The sequence below is a fragment of the Tasmannia lanceolata genome, unplaced genomic scaffold (genome assembly GCF_043159265.1).
Source record: "Tasmannia lanceolata isolate RefF3 unplaced genomic scaffold, GAP_Taslan_0.1 ptg000018l, whole genome shotgun sequence".
NCBI classification, from domain to species: domain Eukaryota; kingdom Viridiplantae; phylum Streptophyta; class Magnoliopsida; order Canellales; family Winteraceae; genus Tasmannia; species Tasmannia lanceolata.
In genome coordinates this window covers 67885143-67903905 of record NW_027518695.1, presented here as the reverse complement: position 1 = coordinate 67903905, position 18763 = coordinate 67885143, and the positions used below count along the sequence as shown (strand labels likewise).

At 39.4% G+C, this 18763-nt stretch overlaps 1 protein-coding gene and 1 pseudogene across 3 annotated transcripts; both read left to right on the top strand.

Annotated features, from left to right (window-relative positions):
• The first annotated feature begins 3273 nt into the window (after positions 1 to 3273).
• LOC143849675 (F-box/FBD/LRR-repeat protein At1g13570-like) lies at positions 3274 to 18713 on the top strand. Of its 3 annotated transcripts, XM_077358802.1 has the most exons (3): positions 3274 to 3630; positions 17730 to 17885; positions 17975 to 18713. In XM_077358802.1, exons 2-3 carry the CDS (start codon positions 17757 to 17759, stop codon positions 18299 to 18301), a joined length of 456 nt encoding a protein of 151 aa, XP_077214917.1. In that variant the 5' UTR covers positions 3274 to 3630; positions 17730 to 17756; the 3' UTR covers positions 18302 to 18713. The 3 variants fall into 3 exon arrangements, 2 of the variants coding, with proteins under 2 accessions (XP_077214917.1, XP_077214916.1); XR_013235759.1 differs by lacking the exons at positions 17730 to 17885; positions 17975 to 18713 and adding an exon at positions 16569 to 16719; XM_077358801.1 differs by lacking the exon at positions 3274 to 3630 and having other exon boundaries at positions 17538 to 17885.
• Positions 16841 to 17536, top strand: LOC143850644 (F-box/FBD/LRR-repeat protein At1g13570 pseudogene; annotated as a pseudogene).
• Positions 18714 to 18763: the final 50 nt, after the last annotated feature.

The window sequence follows — 18763 nt, the reverse complement described above, 5'->3', positions numbered from 1 at the left end:
GTAACTTCTCCAGATGCTGTATTCTGGAAAGAAGCTATAAAAAGTGAACTAGACTCCATAATAGAAAATCACACTTGGGAACTAGTGGACCTTCCTCCTGGAACTAAAGCACTAGATAGCAAGTGGATATTTAAAAAGAAGCTAAGACCTTATGGGACAATTGATAAGTTTAAAGCAAGGCTAGTAGCTAAAGGCTTTAGACAAAAGAAGGATATAGACTACTTTGATACTTATTCTCCTGTTGCTAGGTTGTCCACTATTAGAATTTTATTAGCTATAGCTTCTATTCATAAATTGGTAATACATCAAATGGATGTAAAAACAGCTTTCTTAAATGGAGATTTAGATGAAGAAATCTACATTAAACAACCTGAAGGATTCATTGTAACTGGACATGAAAACAAAGTTTGTAAATTAATTAAGTCACTATATGGCTTAAAACAAGCACCTAAACAGTGGAATGACAAATTTGATAGTGTCTTAATTACAAATGGCTATAAGATAAATGAATCTGATAAATGTGTTTATAGTAAGTTTAATGGTGATGAAGGTGTGATTTTGTGTGTATATGTAGATGATATACTGATTATGGGTACTAGTTTGAACATAGTTAAATCTACTAAGAGATTTTTAATGTCAAACTTTGAAACCAAAGATATGGGTGAAGCTGATATAATTCTAGGAATGAAAATCATTAGAAAAGAAAATGAAATAATATTGTCTCAGTCTCACTATGTGGAAAACATTCTTAGGAAGTTTGGACGATATGATAGTTCACCTGCAAAGACACCTTTAGATTGTCAGGTTCACCTAAAGAAAAACAAAGGTGAGTTGGTATCCCAAAAGGAATACTCAAGTATTATAGGTTCAGTGTCATATTTAATGAACTGTACTAGACCTGACATTGCACTAGCAGTTGGAAAACTCAGTCAACACACACATAGACTAGGACATAAACACTGGCGGGCTTTGACTTGGTTGTTGAGGTACTTAAAAGGTACAATGAACTTTGGACTGCATTTTAGGGGGTTTCCTGCTGTCTTAGAAGGCTATAGTGATGCGAATTGGATCTCTGATTCAAGAGATTCAGTGTCTACCAGTGGATATGTATTCACCCTTGGTGGTGGTGCGATTTCTTGGAAATTGGTTAAACAAACATGTAGTACAAGTTCCACTATAGAAGCGGAATTTATAGCCTTAGCCCTAGCAGGAGCTGAAGCCGAATGGCTCAGGAATTTTATGGCAGATGTGCCTTTATGGCCAAAGGCCAGTTCCCTCGGTGTTTCTACACTGTGACTGCCAAGCTGCTTTAGCCAAGGCAAAAAATAAGACCTATAATGGCAAAAGAAGGCATATTCGCCTGAGGCATAATTTGGTAAAGCAATACTTGAGTGAGGGAACAATAACACTCGACTTTGTAAGGTCGGAGAGGAATCTGGCAGATCCTCTGATAAAGCCACAGATAAACAAGGTGGTTTATGAGGCATCGCAAGGAATGGGGTTCAAGCTCGTAGCATGAACCATTAGTGATGGACACCCAACCAATGTGAAAGGAGATCCCTGGAATTTGGTTCAATGGGTACTAACAAGTCACCGGATGGTTTGTTAACACTATCACCCCTACTCCTAGATGCAAAATGTTGGAAGATAGTGTTCACTGCAAATGAGAAAGGATGAGTTATATGCTCTTAATCAGTTCATAACCTATATTGGGTGGTATGTTACTTGCAGTGCATACTTGATGACTGACCTAAGTGAATGTGGAAGTAAGGCCGCCTCCTATGAGAATTTGACGAGTAATTCTCTAGAACATTCATGAGAACCAAGAGGGGAACAAGACCAAAATGTTCCAAAACTGTGATTGAATCACCAAGGAATCGATGGTAGGGTGTGGGTGACAGGTTAGTCGGTTACACCTACGAGGAAAGGTTGAAGGAGTCTAACTCTACCCGTACTCGGTAACGTAATCTGTTTATCCTAAATATCGGTTGAAGTCCAAAAGACACCGGTATGAATCCGCTCTATTATTCTAATGTGCTCAGATACTTCCGTTTTCAAAACTGTAACTGTATTTTGAATCTTATGGGGGATTGTTAGTATTTTTAAATCAAAATTTAGAGGGAAGATTCAAATTAAAGTTTTCCCTCTCTTATTTGGAAGGCAAAAGTCTTTTGCTTGAATGGGGACTTGAACCCAAGACCTTGATGTGTGTGTGAACATTGTGCTCTCTAAACCAAGGCAAAATAAATAGTCCCACATGGGAGCTTGAGAGAATTTTTCTCATCCATATAAGATGGAGAGTTGGAGAAAGGCTTGAGCCTTCAAGGGGCTTTAGAATTTGTTGGGTCTTGGGCTTTTAGAAGAGCACAAGCCCATGTTTAAAAAACACACGCGCGCGCGCGCCTTGCCTCGCCTCGCCGGGCCGGGCCGTGGCCTGTGGTCCGAGGTCCGGGGTCCGGGTTTGGGTTTGGGTTTGAGGGGCTTTAGAATTTGTTGGGTCTTGGGCTTTTAAAAGAGCACAAGCCCATGTTTAAAAAACACGCACGCGCGCGCCTCGCCGGACCGTGGCCGTGGCCCGTGGTCTGAGGTCCGAGGTCCGGGTTTGGGTTTGGGTTTAAATGAAAAAGGTTATTTTTATTGCAAAAAAAAAAAAAACTGTTTTGATTTTTACCCTTTGGTTTTGATTTGGACACACCACCTTAATTGCAAAGAACCGTTTAGAATCTCAACGGTCACAAAAATGACTGTTGGGAGAAAAAACGTTTCTGGCCTTTAAGGGTGCGTTTTAATGGTGGCTCTCCCCAACATACACTTTCAGGTCTATAAAAGGGGACGAGACAGATTGTTTTACACACAAAAAAATACACAGACGTTTTTGCACTCAAGGTTTTCTGTTCTTCTTCCTCCTTCGTTCCGTTCTTTCTGAGCACAGTTCTGTTGGTGATTCTGGGTGGGCCAGTCAGCGAGTGCACGTGGACTGGGGCCAATTTCGGCTGTTTTATCTTGGAGCGTCGGTTCGCAAATCCCGGTTGCACCGATAGGGGGCGGATACGATTCTTAAGGAGAGTGACCAGTGGCACGACTCAGCCTTATTCTTTTCAATCCAATTTCCAAAGGGTTTTCAACCAAACAGATAAGTTCTATTTTATTTCTGATTTCCAAACAGAAAGAGTTTTTCATTTCAAGTTGCAGATTTTTTTGGGTTCGAATAAACCATAGATCAGATCCATACTAACTTTTCCAACATTGTTGAAACCAAGAATGTTACTTCACCATCTTCTCCGGCCGTCCTTGCTGGAATCCGGCAAACCCATTTCCACTTCTCCAAACCCACCTTGAAACCCATCTCCACCAAACCTCCATTTCTATTGAAACCCACTTCAAAACCCATTTCTCCATATCTCATTTATCCCGTCAACACTACCAAAGCCTATACCTCCTCCTCCGGTCACTTTTTGGCTAAGATCCCGACGCGGATTTTCCTTCTTCTTCATTGAATCCTAGACAGATTAGCCATCTAAAAAAATCAAGATTATCTAGGGAGTGGCTGTTTGTCTCCATTTATTTCATTTCTGGCTAAGGTCTAAAGGTATGCTAAGGAGATCCGATTATTCGAGGTGAAGAGCTGAGGTATTTTCGTTTAATTCCTTTTAGATAGGGTTTTGATTGATAATTTTTGTGAATTTTGGCTTCGTATCATCTCTGATTTGGTTGAAGCTCGAATGGTCTTTTTAAGATTTGAGATCCCCATGTATGTCCATTTCAGTTTGGTATTTATACTAAAATTTAGGCTTGTTTGATATTTGTACTTAGATCTGAAATATTTAATTAATTTTTTTTATGTATGTTTTGCTTAATGGATTTCTCCATTCTTGCTCTGATTTGAATGAAATTTGAGAATTCTGATTTTATCCCATCGCTAATTTTTTTTTAGTCTGAACGTTGTGCTGGAATTCAAGATCTGCGTGTTCTATCCATTTTGGTTGTTTAGTGTGCATTCTCATTGATCTAATGTGGGGTTTTTAAAAGGAATAGAGCCAGAGGTTTTTAATTTGGTTGTGATTCCCAAGCTTGAGTATTCCAAAGTCCAAGTTTCTGTAATATATTCTATGGTCTGATTGTTTAGATATGCTTATATATGGATAATAAGGTCATAATGTTGCGCACCATAATAAGGATAATAAGGTCATAATGTTTCTGTAATATATTCTACAGTTTGATTATTTTGATAATGTTCTGTTACTATATCTTTGGTTTAGGTGGACAGATATGTTCACATCAGTTTTAATATTTCTTTATATATGAATGTGGCTGTGGATATAAGTGTATGTGTAAGATTGTGAATATGTGTGTGTGGCTGCGAGTATATGAGTATATGTGAGTGTATGTGGCTATGTGTGTGTGTGTGTGTGTGTGTGTGTGTGTGTCTGTGTGTGTGTGTTTATAGATGTCGTTGTATACTTATATATGTGTGTGGTTCATTGTTTGTTTCAGCCCAATGCATTTGTATCCCAGTTTCTGTCCAAGACATTTTATAAACTCAGTCTAATTCGGTCATAGTTTATTTTCTGTTTTGTAAATTTTACTAGTTCAGCCCTGTTATGCATTTAATTCAATCCCTGTTTTGCACAAGTTCAGTTTAGCACATTCCTTTCAGCTGGTTTGGATATTATAACAAGAAATTTTGGTTTAATTCCAAACAGATTTCTCTTATGATGTGGTTTTGCCAATCGTTTGTTTATTTGCTCTAGTAAATACACTTTTTTGTTCAAGTTTTGGTATTATCTGTGAATGTGGATAAAATTCAGGTTGTATATGCATTGGGGGTTACATTGGGGGTACATTGTTAATGATGGCTAATTAATGACTTTGGAAGCCTGTACGTTCCAAACATATTTCGCTAGCTATAAAATTACTCTGGCAATTTTTTTATCTTGCTGAAGCATGATAATTTTTCATAACTTTTTTTTTATGTTGCCAAGGTTTAATGATGCATACAATAGTCCCCTCTATTTCGTCAAGACCTGGTAATGGCAATAAATCATTTTGTTTCTTTGGAAAATATCTTAGTCATTTATACCAGCCAAGGAGTAGAAGAGTGGTCTTCCTTTTATGTTTCAATTCAGGATAGAGATGGTTCATTCCATCTATAGTTTTCAGAGGGTAATGTGTTTTAATTTTTCGAACTACTAAATGCATTACTTCAAACATAGAGAGAAGGCTTTGGCTTTGAATATTAGGAAAATAAATTTGGCTTCCTTAGAGTTTTACTTTTTGGCTTACTTTCTTTGAAGGTTTGGGAATTCCTACTTTTGATTGAGCACCTTAAGAACAGTAGACCCCATCCTAGTTTGTAACCAAAAAGTCCCCTCTTCCATCTTTGTGTCAATTGATATTTGCATTAAAATGTTTTCATATGCACTTGATTCTGAGCTGTCCATTTTATCATCTGACTCATAGAAAATTGTATCAATTTGATCATGTTTGGATATGTGCATAACCTTGGTATTAAACTCTTGATAATTCTTTGAATGATAATAGAGAAAGTGCTTCAGTGTAAGAATTGTAGAAATAATGCCTAATCTTGGGATTTTACCTCTCTTTTCTTTTAAAATTTTAGTGTTTAGTTTTCACTATAATTTTAACTATTGATATTCCATTCCAGTTTTCTTCACATTGCCTGATGATTGGAGAAGTAGTATTGATTGTTTTGTGAATGAAAATGTCACCTGTTTGCATTTTTATTTTATTTTTAAAAAGAGAAGAAGAAGAAGATGTGGACAGGTTAGTTAGTATCCAAGCCTTTCTACCCAAAACCAAAGTTTTCCCAGATGGTGTCCCTTTTTTTCATCTCTTATCCTTCAGCTCAATGATTCTATCCCTTTTAATCGACTGCACGGATCACTCCTCGATTGCTTATGCTCTGATAATTGTGAGGAGCTGATTGATTTTTCTTTCAACTGATTAGCATATTTAATTATCATGTCCTCTTTTACATGTGAACTAATGCTTTCATCTAGAATTTTGATGGTCCGCTCATAAGACCATTTCTGCACTATAATTTCTTGTTGTTGCCTTTCCTTTTGCTATTATCATGGTCTATTTTGAACTGTTTATAATAATAAAAAATATAAGTGAAACTAAGACTGCGGAGGGAGTGAGTATTGGTGGTCAATCCCATCCCTTTCTCTTATAAGGAAGATTCTACTGGAGCGGTTACTTGCTAGTTTGTAGGAAGGTTTTATCTAAATAAGTTCAGTTTGTTTAGGCAAGGTTGTCCTATAGTTTCACTCTCCTTTCATTTTGGGATTCCATTTATTGGCATTTTAAAAAGACGAGGGCAATGAAGGCGTTAGCCCAAGCCCACATTTTAGGGGACTTACCTAGTCCAAGTAGCGTTTCTCCCTCTTATTTAGTAGACTTACCAAGTCTTTTAGAAGCCTTTAGACATTAGACCCTTAGATTTTGTCCTTTCATTACAAGGGCAATGAAAGAGTCATTTGGAGCCCTTTTGGGAGACCATTGTGGTCTCATTAGGGAGTTATATTAGGAGACATGCTTTGTCTCATCAAGGCGATCCTCCCTTGGAGACAAGCCTTATCGTTTAGAGCCTATCCCTTAGGGAGTTACCTTAGTTTGGTATGGAGTTTTCTCGTAGGAGGCATGCCTTGCCTCATTTATAGAGTCCCTGTTTGGAGACAAACCTTGTCTCATTTAGAGAGTTTTCTCTTTAGGAGGCTTACCCAGCCTCATTTTAGAATAACCCCTTCTGTAGCGAGTCTTTGACTTATTTGCCCCATATTTTGGTAGCGTTATTAGAGAGTCATTGACTCATTTGCCCCTCTTCCTTGGTGTTGGTAGCTAGGAGTTTCTCCTTTAGAGTTGTTGTCATTCTTCTTTGATTAGAGACTAACTCAGTCTTATTAGAGCTTTGCTTACTCGAGATCTTAGATCTTTTTCATTGTTCTTGGGATGCTTGTTTACTTGTTTGTGGATTGATGCATCTTGTTTTGGGATACTAGTTCGTTGCTTTGGGGTTTCCCCTTTACCCTAAGGGTTTTACCCTAGGATGTTGTTTTGCGTGTTCCCTTTGGCCTTTGACCAAAATGGTGAAAGTATTTGAAATTTTAAAATCCATAAGCTTTGAAATCATTTACAATCGCGAAAACTTTGAAATCATTTAAAATCACAAAAACAATTGAATATTTTAAAATTCAAAAACATTGAAATATCTTAAAATTCAAAAACAGTTGAAAAATATCAAAAACCTTAAGTCATTTTGAAGTGCTTTAAAGCTTTAGGAGCATAGTAGGAGAGTTCGTTTGGAACTACGTTGGCTTGATCCTCTTCCAAGAGGTACGTAGTACAGCTTGGGATCTTTATCTCAAGTCCAGCCAAACTTTTGTAAATGGCAGTTTAAATCTTTTTTTTTTGAATAAACAACTTTAAAACCTTGCTTTCAAAAAGCTCTTCCTCTAAAGTTAGGATTTTGTTCTAGATAGAGGGTTTTAGAGCTAGGAGTTTGTCCTTGATTTGTTGTGTGCTTGATGTGTTAGTGTTAGAGTTAGGAGTTTGTCCTAGCTAGGAGCGCATCCGTCCGGTCAGTTGGCGATTCACATCGCTGACTGATGACTAAGTCTAGGATGCGTTAGTGATCCCATTGTTTTCCTTAGGACGCACAGCCTTGTTATACATAGGTTGTAAAAACAAGTGTTTAAAAACTCCTTAACTCGGCAAGGAACTCGCCCGAGTCGACTCCTTTTTACCTCGGCCGCATTCCGCGTTTCACCACATCCGCGTTCCGCGTTTTGCCTTACAGAGTCAATAAACTCCTTTGACTCTCCCGAGTTATGACCTTGTCAACCGTGTTAACCGCGTTCTTGGCCGCATCCGCGCCGAGTCAACAAGGATTTTTCTTGGCCGCGTTCCGCGTCAAATCCGCAGTTTTAAACACTGGTAAAAACCACCTGCATTAGCTTAGGGTTAACCTGCATTTAGTTAGGGCATATATGGTGTCTTAAAATTCGCAATTCACTGGAATTTAAATAATCGCATAAGGAGCTTTAATAACTAGTCCGGTCTTTTAGGTCGAGTTTAGGATAGAGGTCTAGACGGCTTAGGCATCATAGCTTAGAATAGGTGCGAAGAACTACGTTGCCTTGATTCTCGTGGAGGCGGGGATACGTAGGTTTCTTTGGATGAACCTCAGATCATCTAAAGACTCGGGCTTAAGCATTAGAGTCTTAGGGTCTGTTGTTAGCACTTTAGGGTTTGTGTTTGTATTTTGATGATGATTTTCGCATAGGATCATGATAGTGTGTGTTCATTTCTTGGCTTTCTCACATGCTTTTTCTTCTATCTGCCCGTATTTCTGTTTATTCTTTATTTCATTTACTGTATCTTAATTTATTTCATGATTAACTGCTAGTTTTAGATTTCTCATCCTGTGCAGACCTTATACCTTTAGCTGTAGCATGCATGTGTTTGCCTATCAGAATTTAGACACCTATTTAGGCATGACACTCATAACCTAGCAATGCTTAGGTGACACACTTCTTTTATTTATTTTGTATGTGCTTATTATCCCCGGGTCATGCATGTTTAGGTAGACATTTTTCTCGGGGATATTCGTTCTCATTTCACATGATTTTCACCCAAAACTCTTCAAAGTTAATAAATAAATGGCATAAGAGACCAAGTGTTAGCACTCGGGCGAATTGGGGGAGCTCTTCAGACCTTCTCCATTCGTCACCAGGCACGGACCTTTTGTATCTTTGGTTATCCATTGCAAACAGAGCATTTATTTTGGTTCCATGGCGTATCCATGGATGGTGACTCTGAGTTATTTCAAGTGCGTCTCGGTTTCGAGCCCTGGCTCCGGATCAAGAGGTATCTCTTTCATTTCTTTTTATATCGCCACTCGTGCTATGCTATGAGGGTGGCATCCATTTCGAGAGTTCCTTGGTAGAGCTCTCTCTCATGTGGAGATCTAGAGAATGTAGGGACTCGTTTCCTCATCATCCTCGGATTGGGGTCCACAGATATATATAGGCCCAACTAGGGCAATCATGATACAAAGACTATAATACCATCTAATATACAAGTAATGCCTAAACTACCCTTACACACTATTCAACACTCCCCCTCAAGCTTGAGTGTTTATACTATGTAACTCCAGCAGCTTGTCCAAAGAAAACTACGACAAACAACTCAAAGTACAAATACAAAAAAAAAAACCTAATAATCTCATACATACAGCCGACTACCTCGGTACAACACTCTCCCTCAAGCTGTTGTGGTGAATACATAATGAAAAGCATAACAAAAAATAGCAACGGCCATAAGAGTACAACATCGAGATCAACAGCCATAAAAAAGAGCAGCTCCCCTGAATCGTCATGACGTCGAGAGCAATCAGAACAGGACATCCCCCTGAATCACAACACGACGAACGAAGCTGAATGCCAACAACGATCAAACAAAAGCGCCTCAGCAGGACAACGAGCATCGAACAAAAAATAAGCACGCCAAGGTGTGCACTGCGAAAAAGGGCAACGTAGCACCGGCAGAGACATTGACTGAGTAGTACAACGCCAATAGAATAAGAACTCCCACCATTAGAAGGGTGAGAGGAACCAACCAATGACGGGGGACACCGTTGCCTGGAGAGAGATAACCAACCGACGACGGGGGATATTGTCGTCCGGAGAGACAAGGTCGACGGGGGACACCGTCGCCAGGGTTGAGATTTGGAATTTACAGCAGGCGTATTTTTTTTTTTTTTTTTTGAGTTTTCGTTTGTTGGGATTTACGGCAAAGGCATTATGGGAGAGAGGAATCGGGGATGGATTTACGGCATGGGAGGTTGCCGCAAGGAGGTTTGATGGAAGAGGGGGTGAGAGAAAGAGAGAGGTGGCCTGTGGGATGAGAGATTTGAGGAGAGAGAGAAAGAGAGAGCTGCGAGAGATTTTTGTGGGGATTGTGCAAAGCACAAAAAGGAAGGGTTTTCCGTAAAGGGGTTTTCATGTAAGGGGAGATGTAGGTAGTGTAAGAATGAGAGATTTTAGGGAGAGAGAGAGAGAGAGAGAGAGAGAGAGGGGAGAGAGAGAAATTAGGGAGAGAGATTTGGCTAGGATTTGGGTTTTACGGCAAACCCAAAATGGGTTCCACTCAAAAACAGAAATTGTGAGATGAGAGATGGAGATGCGTGAGATGAGAGATGGACTCTTCTTCTTCCTTTCCTACCGTAGGATCTTTGCTCTGATACCATGTTAAAAATGAGGATTAGGTTAAAGAGGAAGACGAAGAGGAATGGAGCGATGGAGAGTCTCCATTAAGGGAGATTCTCATGTAAATGATATATATAGGCCCAATTAGGGCAATCATGATACAAAGCCTATAATACCCTCTAATATACAAGTAATGCCTAAACTACCCTTACACACTATTCAACAAATCCTTATGAAAATGGGTCACGAGCAATAAATGGGCCACATTGAACCAATACTACAATGGACAATAATGAGCCTCGATGGGTAAGACATCATGGGTCTACTTTGACTACCGATCCTCATGGAATTAGAAATATTCTTTCAGGAACGCACTTCAAAAAGAATGAAGCACCTCAACCGAAAAGAGTACTATTTTAGGCTGCTATGAACAGAGAAAAACTATTCTCTTTACTTAGCTTTCCTAATGCTTCAAGCCCTTTGCATGTGATCTTCTAGAGGTAGATGACATCCAACACAACGATCCTGCATATGTTTCTCAACTCAAATGTAGAGTCGAGATTATATGCACCGAGGCCGCGCAACGTACGCCAATGATGATTCCCCAATAGAAGATAGCTTGCAATGTAGATGGAGACTAGATCTTGTCTTTGTGATTGGAATGTTGTAGCTCTTGAAGAGAAATGAAGGAATGAAGGAACGAAATTAGGACAAAAATTTCACTCAAAACGAAGAAGGGAAAGAAACTGAAGGAAGGAGGCTTAGTTGAGTTGAGTTGGAGAGAAGTGATAGGGGAGAAGTAGAAGAGGAAGAATAGAGGAGAAAGAGGAAGAAGAAGAAGAAACCTGTAGAGGGGAGAAGCTAATCAATATCAATTCATCAAAACTTAATAATCCCTAATACATGAGGCCTATATATAGGCAACTGAAATAAAATTTCATAGAAAATAAAATCCGTAAAACTAAAATATGGAAATAAAATCCTAGAAACTAAATAACATGAAAATAAAGTCTAAAAGTCCTATTAGGCAAATATGCCTCTTATTTGGCCTACTATCTACACCATTTTCCCACGCTTGAAAAGAACTCGCCCTCAAGTTCTAATCCACCTGGACCGAATATGTAGACGATGCACTGAAGCAGTAGGAGTCGTAATCAGTCAGAGGCACTCCTGATGTCTAATACTCCTGACAATCGTGAAAGTGGTCTGAAATGCCGATGGAGCGATATGGAAGAAATAAGCCATGTAAAATCAAAAGAACACAAACCACACTAAAGAAGTAAACTTGCTGGGAAGATAGCAACGTACTCCTCCTGGATCGGTGGGATCGACATAACACCTATGGGCAATACCAATCCATCACTAGCCTCAATAAGGATATCGACTGCCGTTATCAAATTTGGCTCAATGGAATCAGCAACAAAACCATCTGCTAGAACTGTATCGGGCTCGGTGCTATCATTCGGTGTGCTAAAATCCTATGTCCTAATATCCACAACAGACTCAACACTGTCACTATGCTCCTGTCCTGATATGGAATAGATATCCTCAGTGCAATGCTCAAGCTCTCCATGCTCTGGTAATGCCTCATCAGTCACTGGACTCTCTGGCTCTATATCTTTCATCTCTGATTCTGTATCTGCCATCATGGACTCTGTATCTGACATAATCATGGGCTCAACATCAATAATGGTCTCGTCAACACTAGCATTTGGCTCCGCAATAATGTTAGCAACTACCTTCTCCCCTTCTTTAGAACTAATATCATAACAGGTGGTGGGGGAGAAGAAATAGCTAACCGGTTCTGCAAATCCCACTCACGGCGGGCTGCGGCTTCCCGTTTATGTTGACTGGCTTCTTCGTGTCGAGCGGCTTCTTCACGCATCAATCTTTGCTTATATGCTGCTCGCTCACATTTCAATCTTTGTTGATATTGATATGCATAAATCCTCATAAACTCATAGCGAACCTCTTCCAACAAATGGAATGGTGGCCTGCCCAAATAACGACAATCTAACACGAAGAATCTCCATTTCGACCTGGCGTCGCTGTACATTGTATCCTTGACTCGGCGAATGGTTATCTGATGAACTTAACCATAATACTTACGGCATGCATCAAGAGCCGTGATCCATTCTAGATATGCATCCTCATAATAGCTATAGGGAGTGTAACCTCGCAAATATAGATCGTCGTACTCATCAAAATATGGAACAACTGGTGGAGCCATTGGAATCGGTGTCGAAAAATGAATTTAAGTGTGATCTGTCTGTCATGTCAAAAGGAACACAATGCTTTTTGCAGATCTCAGATCGGACTCCGGGATAGCCTGGATTGGGGTTCAGACCAAAATCGACAAATGCCAAAAGTTGCTCGAAGTAGTAGCTGCGTTAACTATTGGCTTCTAATAATGGGCTGGATAGACTCTAAAAGTTGTCACGAACAACTTTTGTGTTGATGGCGAAACCTAATTTTGAGCAGAAATTGCTGGAATGATGGGAGGAGAAAAACGAGATGGTGAGAGGAGAAAGAAAGTGAAGAGAGAGATAAGGCAAGTGGCAGACTACCGTGGCTTAGTTGGAAAGAGGTGTAAATATTAAAACTGTAATGACCCTTTTCTTCAACCTTACCACTTGTAATGACCCTTTTCTTCAACCTCTATAAAGAACATTAAACACTCAAGAAGAAGACTGCATTGCATTCATATAGCACTAATGGCAGCACTCCATTTAATATACCATATGCAAAAACACAATATAAAGATAGGTGGAAGATGGCCAATCTGAAGTTAATCTCTTCATGTATCAATTCAGTCACATACAAAAGATTGGGGGCATTACATGGAGGGATGTTGTGGAGAATATGTAGGGAAGGAGAAGAGTAGATGGGGAAGGATAGATGGTTGCCGCATCCAAGGGCGCACTGCTCATGGAGGGGGTGTTCTCTTGAATGATTGTGGAAGATGGGTGATCTCCAAGTGCACACTTCTACAAGGAGGACGAGGATGGAGGATAGATGGGGTGTTCACTGCACCTTCACCATGTAGGAGATGCACTATGTCACTACCACGGCTGATCGGCTATACTAGCCAACTTCACTTCGAGACATGGAGATAATAAGCAAGCATAATTTCCTTTCTCAATTGACCCATCTTATATATGTTTGCAAGATGCCCACCAAAATCCCATGTGGCTATCAATATCATTTCAACATCTTAATTAGATTAGCCAAAGAACCCCTTGCATGATTGTGCCCTTCTTGCCCCGTACTAACAAAGCCTTCCACTCACCACATGGGGTGCCAATATCATTCTAATGCTCTTGTGAAAATACCCAAAAGTGAGTAGCCTTTGCCCAAAGATGGCCACACTAAAAATGGGTGCCCTTATCATTTTAGCATAAAGGAAGAAATAGCACAAACATAGTAATATTCCCCATTAAGTGATTAATTGCATATATAAAAAGGGGGGTGTTGATATCATTTCTGCCCCAAGGCAGAAACATTCCCAATTGATGCCCATGTCATGGCCCTTTAGCCCAAGCCGTAAAGAGGGACTCCCACTCCATAGGCCCCGCAAGTGGGTCACCTCGACACGATCTGACCCCTTGAATGATGCCCAAACACACAAAAAGGGGCCCCACATGGCCAAAGCCTTGCCTTCATTCCAATCTTTGTCCTACGGAGTGGGCCCCACATGAAGATGGCCCTTGGCTCACACCCACATTAACACCGTAAGGAAAGCCCTTGTGAGAAAAACCAAAAGAGTGGCCCTTGTACACGACGAACCACGAGCCTTGATCAATGTTCCTAAAAGGGAACATTACAGAAACATATCTTACCAGAGAAGGATGTTTTCAATTACCTGAGAAGGAAGCTACCGCTTTTCTTTCTTTTTCTAGTTAAGGCAAACTCATTTGCGCAACATAGTCAGATCTGTTACATAACAAATTAAGAAAAGGGGGGTGCCCTGGGGAAGAAAGGGGCTCAAACTATGTTTTTTATAAGCCTCCAGGGTATGCTGCTCAGGGGGAGATGTCCTCCTCTGTCTGTCGCATGAAGAAATCTTTGTATGGCTTGAAACAATCTCCACGAGCATGGTTTGAGAGATTCAGTGAGGCCGTTATACGGTTTGGCCTCAGGCAGTAGATCACTCGGCATTCAGTCATCAGTCCTCAGCAAGGTGCATTCTATTGATTGTGTATGTTGACGACGTCATCATTACAGGTAGTAATTCATAGGGAATACAGAAGCTGAAGACCTTCTTACAAAAAGAGTTTGCTACGAAAGACTTGGGACGTCTTAGATATTTTCTTAGGATAGAGGTGGCATACTCCTCTCTGGCAGAGGAAGTATGTTCTGAACTTGTTGGAAGAGACAGGAAATCTTGAAGTAAAACTTGTATCTGTACCCTATGGATCCCAATGTAAAACTAGTTCCAGAAGAAGGAGATCTGTTGGAAGACCCTGGCAGGTATAGAAGACTAGTGGGTAAGCTCATATACCTTACAGTCACTCGTCCTGGTGTATCCTATGCTGTAGGGTGGTCAGCCAATACATGAGTTCAATACTGTTAAAGTATAAAAGGTAAATAACGCCTTTCTCCAACAGCTTAAGCTTTTGGAGAAGTTGGTAAGTTAACATGGTATCAGAGCCAAAGGTCTCGAGTTCAATCGTCCCGGATAGCAAAAATCCACATGCGATGGTCGGCCCAAAGTGGGACCACATGTGTCACGTGTTTGCCAAGTGGGCCACACGTGCGGGGGAGTGTTAAAGTATAAAAGATAAGTAACGCCTTTCTCCAACAGCTTAAGCTTTTGGAGAAGTTGGTAAGTTAACAAATACGTACCTCACACTAGAGTGCAGTGGTTCAAATCCTGAAATACCTTAAGGGTGCACCTGGAAAGGGCCTACTATTCAAGAGACATGGTCATATGCGAATTGAGGGATTCTCTGATGCTGATTGGGCTGGATCTCCTCCAGATAGGAGATCAACTATCGGGTATTGTACTTTTGTGGGAGGTAACCCGGTATCTTGGAAAAGCAAAAAGCAAGATGTCATTGCAAAGTCAAGTGCTGAGGCAGAATACAGAGCGATGGCACACACAAGTACAGAGATTATCTGGTTAAGATCACTTTTATCTGAGATTGGGATTGTTTCTTCGTCACCCTCACAATTGTATTGTGACAACAAAGCTGTCATCTACATTGCAACTAATCCAGTCTTCCATGAGCTTACAAAGCACATCGAAGTCGATTGTCACTTCATTCGTCAGAGGATTCAGAAAGGGGAGATATGTACTGTATTTACTCGTTCTGTAGATCAGTTGGCTGATATGTTAACAAAGCCATTGAATAAAGCAAAGTTGAGCGATATTTGTAACAAGCTAGGAATATAAATGTATAATTTATACATTCCAACTTGATAGGGAGTGTTAGAATAAGCCTATTAGGGGCATTCTTGTCATTGTAGCCTTCTTTTATGATATAAATACTTCAGTGAGGGGGAGTGTAGCCCTAACTCACTATTCTCCTTTTCATCACGTAACATTAGCCATGCACCTTGTTATATGTAAGTTGATTTCATGTTTTTATTTTCTCGAGATCTTTTCTTCTTTTAAAGTCCCAAGAAAAATGTAATTAATCGATTTCAAATTTCAAATTCGTGTCTTAAGTTCATTAAGTGGGTATAGTAGGAGCTTCTTTAAGAAATAGAAATTTTTCATCTGAAAAAGGTGCTAGATAAGGTGGAAGTGGAGAAAACCTCGGTCACTTTTCCTTAAGTTTCGAGCCCAAGTTCGTCCAAGCCTAGTCAATAGTAGAATAAGGTCTTTATATTTTTCATATTTTTCGTTCCTTGCAGTTTGTTCTCCGTGATTAATCTTGAATGTACTCTCTTTCAAGGTCTTGCTTTATATATTCTTTTTCTGATTTCTCTGGAAGTTCTTTGATTCATGGATTTTTCTTTAATTTGGTTCTTTCTATTTCTTGGTTCTTATCAGCGAAATCTGGGTTGTGCAATAGAAAAATCTTATGATTCATGAATTAGACTCCATGTTTCATTTCAAGTGTAAAAAGGACCAATATCTTTCTCTTGAGTTCTCTCCTGACTGATTGTGCTTTTTGAATAGAATTTTCCAACTTTTGAGAGACCCTTTTGAATATTGGAAACAATGTCTTACAGATGTATGCTTTAGTACATCCTCTTTAGTGCCTTGGAACTGAAAGTTCTATATTCGCTCTTCTATTTAGAGTATTTGAACATAATATAATCATCTTCACATGGCATTCTTTTGTAGATTCCATTTTTCTTGACTGTATTTTGTTTGATGCAACTTAGCAGTGGCTTAAATTTGCTCCTCATCAGGGAGATCAAACCCTGTTTCGAGCATAGGCGGAGATCGACTAACGACGTGGCAGATTCTTTAGCCAAGGAGGGTGTTAATCTCCCTGAAGCTCGCATCCTTTCTTTTGTGGAGATGTAATTTCTTTGTCTGGGGGACCTCTTGTACATATCTTCTTATTAATAAAGTTTGGTTACCTTTAAAATTTTTTTTTTTTTGAATCTTTTGAATTCAGAAGAGAATAAAAATTGAACCCGTTTGCAAATCAAAGATGAAGTCTGTTAAGAAGTTAGATATGATCAGCAATTTAGCAGAAAATATTACAGACACCGTTCTCACCCACTTGCCACTAAAGGATGCGGTGCGAACAAGTATCTTGTCGAGCAATTGGAGGTTTAAATGGATTACAATTCCTCAACTTATATTCGATAAGCACTGTAAAACACCACTGCTTACGGACCATACTCTCAAGAAGCTTAAGCTTGCAAGCATTGTTGATCTAGTTCTCATACACTACAAAGGTCCAATTCACATGTTCAAGTGTTCTTTTTACCTGCACAGTTGTTCTGATATTGATCGGTGGATCCTTTATTTACAAAGAAATGGAATTAAGGAATTCATCCTTGATATAGATGGGGACAAGCATTATAATATTCCTTCTTGCCTCTTCTTTTGTCATGAAATGGACCATTTGGAGTTATATTCTTGTATTTTGAAGCCACCTTCCACATTTAAAGGATTCCCTAATCTGACAAGCCTTGATCTTCAAGAAATTATCATTTCTAATGATACATTGGAATGGTTGGTTTCCAGCTGCCCACTTCTTGAGAGACTGGTATTGAAGAGCATTGATAATTTAACTAATCTTCGGATACATGCTCCAAATCTCCGATCCTCATTCCTCTGCGGTGAATTCGAATCACTTTGTTTTGAAAATGCTTTTACTTCTATCTACTCTAGTTATTGATTTGTCTTCGGGTGTCAAAAAACACCAAATATCTTGAGCAAGGGAAAACTTGCAATTTAATCAAGATTCTCAGCTCTCTACATGCACTTGAAAGGCTTGAAATGGAGAACTAATTTTTACAGGTAACTCGGTGTTGTGGTTCTCATTTGAAATTCACTTGTAAAACACTCATGTTACCTTTTTGGCTTTATAGGTTTTGGCTTTGGGTGATATACCGAATATGGTTCCTATTACATATGAATATCTGAAGAATCTTTCTCTCAGCATCAATATTATGAACTTAAAGGAGATCTTGGCAGCTATTTGCTTGTGTAAAGCCTCTCCTAAATTGCAAGAACTTACAATCTCGGTAAGTTCTTTTGAACATACCTTTTATTTTGATATGTAATGTTGTGAGATAAGTGTATAAATGAGTTTTAGTTTCATGAATATCTCTAGGTCTATTCTGATGCAGAAGCGGCTTCTGAACCTGTTGAGAATTTATGGGAAGCGAATTTCTGGGAAGCACAAGAACAATTGGATTGCGTGTTTAATTACCTGAAAATTGTCAAGATGACTAAGATATCAGGCACAATAATTGATCTGGGAATCATAGAATTCATACTCGCTAGTGCCCCCGTGCTTGAGACACTGTATTTTAAGATTTCCGAGGATATGGTGTCTGAGAAATCAAGGATTCTTGAAGAGTTGATACGGTTCCGAAGAGCATCACCACAAGCTAAAATCATATACTTAGATAACTCGGGTAACAGCGGCAAAAAGTAGTTATGGTATTCATAGTTTACATTTGGACATTTTTGATTCATTACATATTGTTGTTTCAATTGATTACATTATTTTATTTTTTAGGGAAAAATACAGTTACACCCCTCAACTTTCTGACACTTTCAACTCTAATCCAAAGCATTCATTGGATGGGCCCTGACATAGATAGGGTGGGCCTAAAAAATCACCTCCATAGGATCATCTTAACCCTTCGATTTGTGGACGAACAGTCAACTGAGGGGGTCTACCTTATACAGATTGAAACCTCAGGGGGTGTAGTTGGTGACTCTTAAAAGGCAGGGTTATAGTTGAAAATGTCATAAAGTTGAGGGAGTTTATCTGTATTTTTCCCTATTTTTAATTTTCTTCTCATACTTTTTGCAGTGTTCAATGGGTGGATTAGCTTTCTAAATCTTTGTTACTTAAGTAAGATGAAAATTACTGTAATCACCTGTGGTACAA

Bases quoted from the DNA above. Each gene is read 5' to 3' on its own strand.
- LOC143849675 (XM_077358802.1), top strand. From the start codon at position 17,757: ATGGTTCCTATTACATATGAATATCTGAAGAATCTTTCTCTCAGCATC. The intron at 17,886-17,974 runs GTAAGTTCTTTT...GAATATCTCTAG, and splicing joins TGCAAGAACTTACAATCTCG to GTCTATTCTGATGCAGAAGC.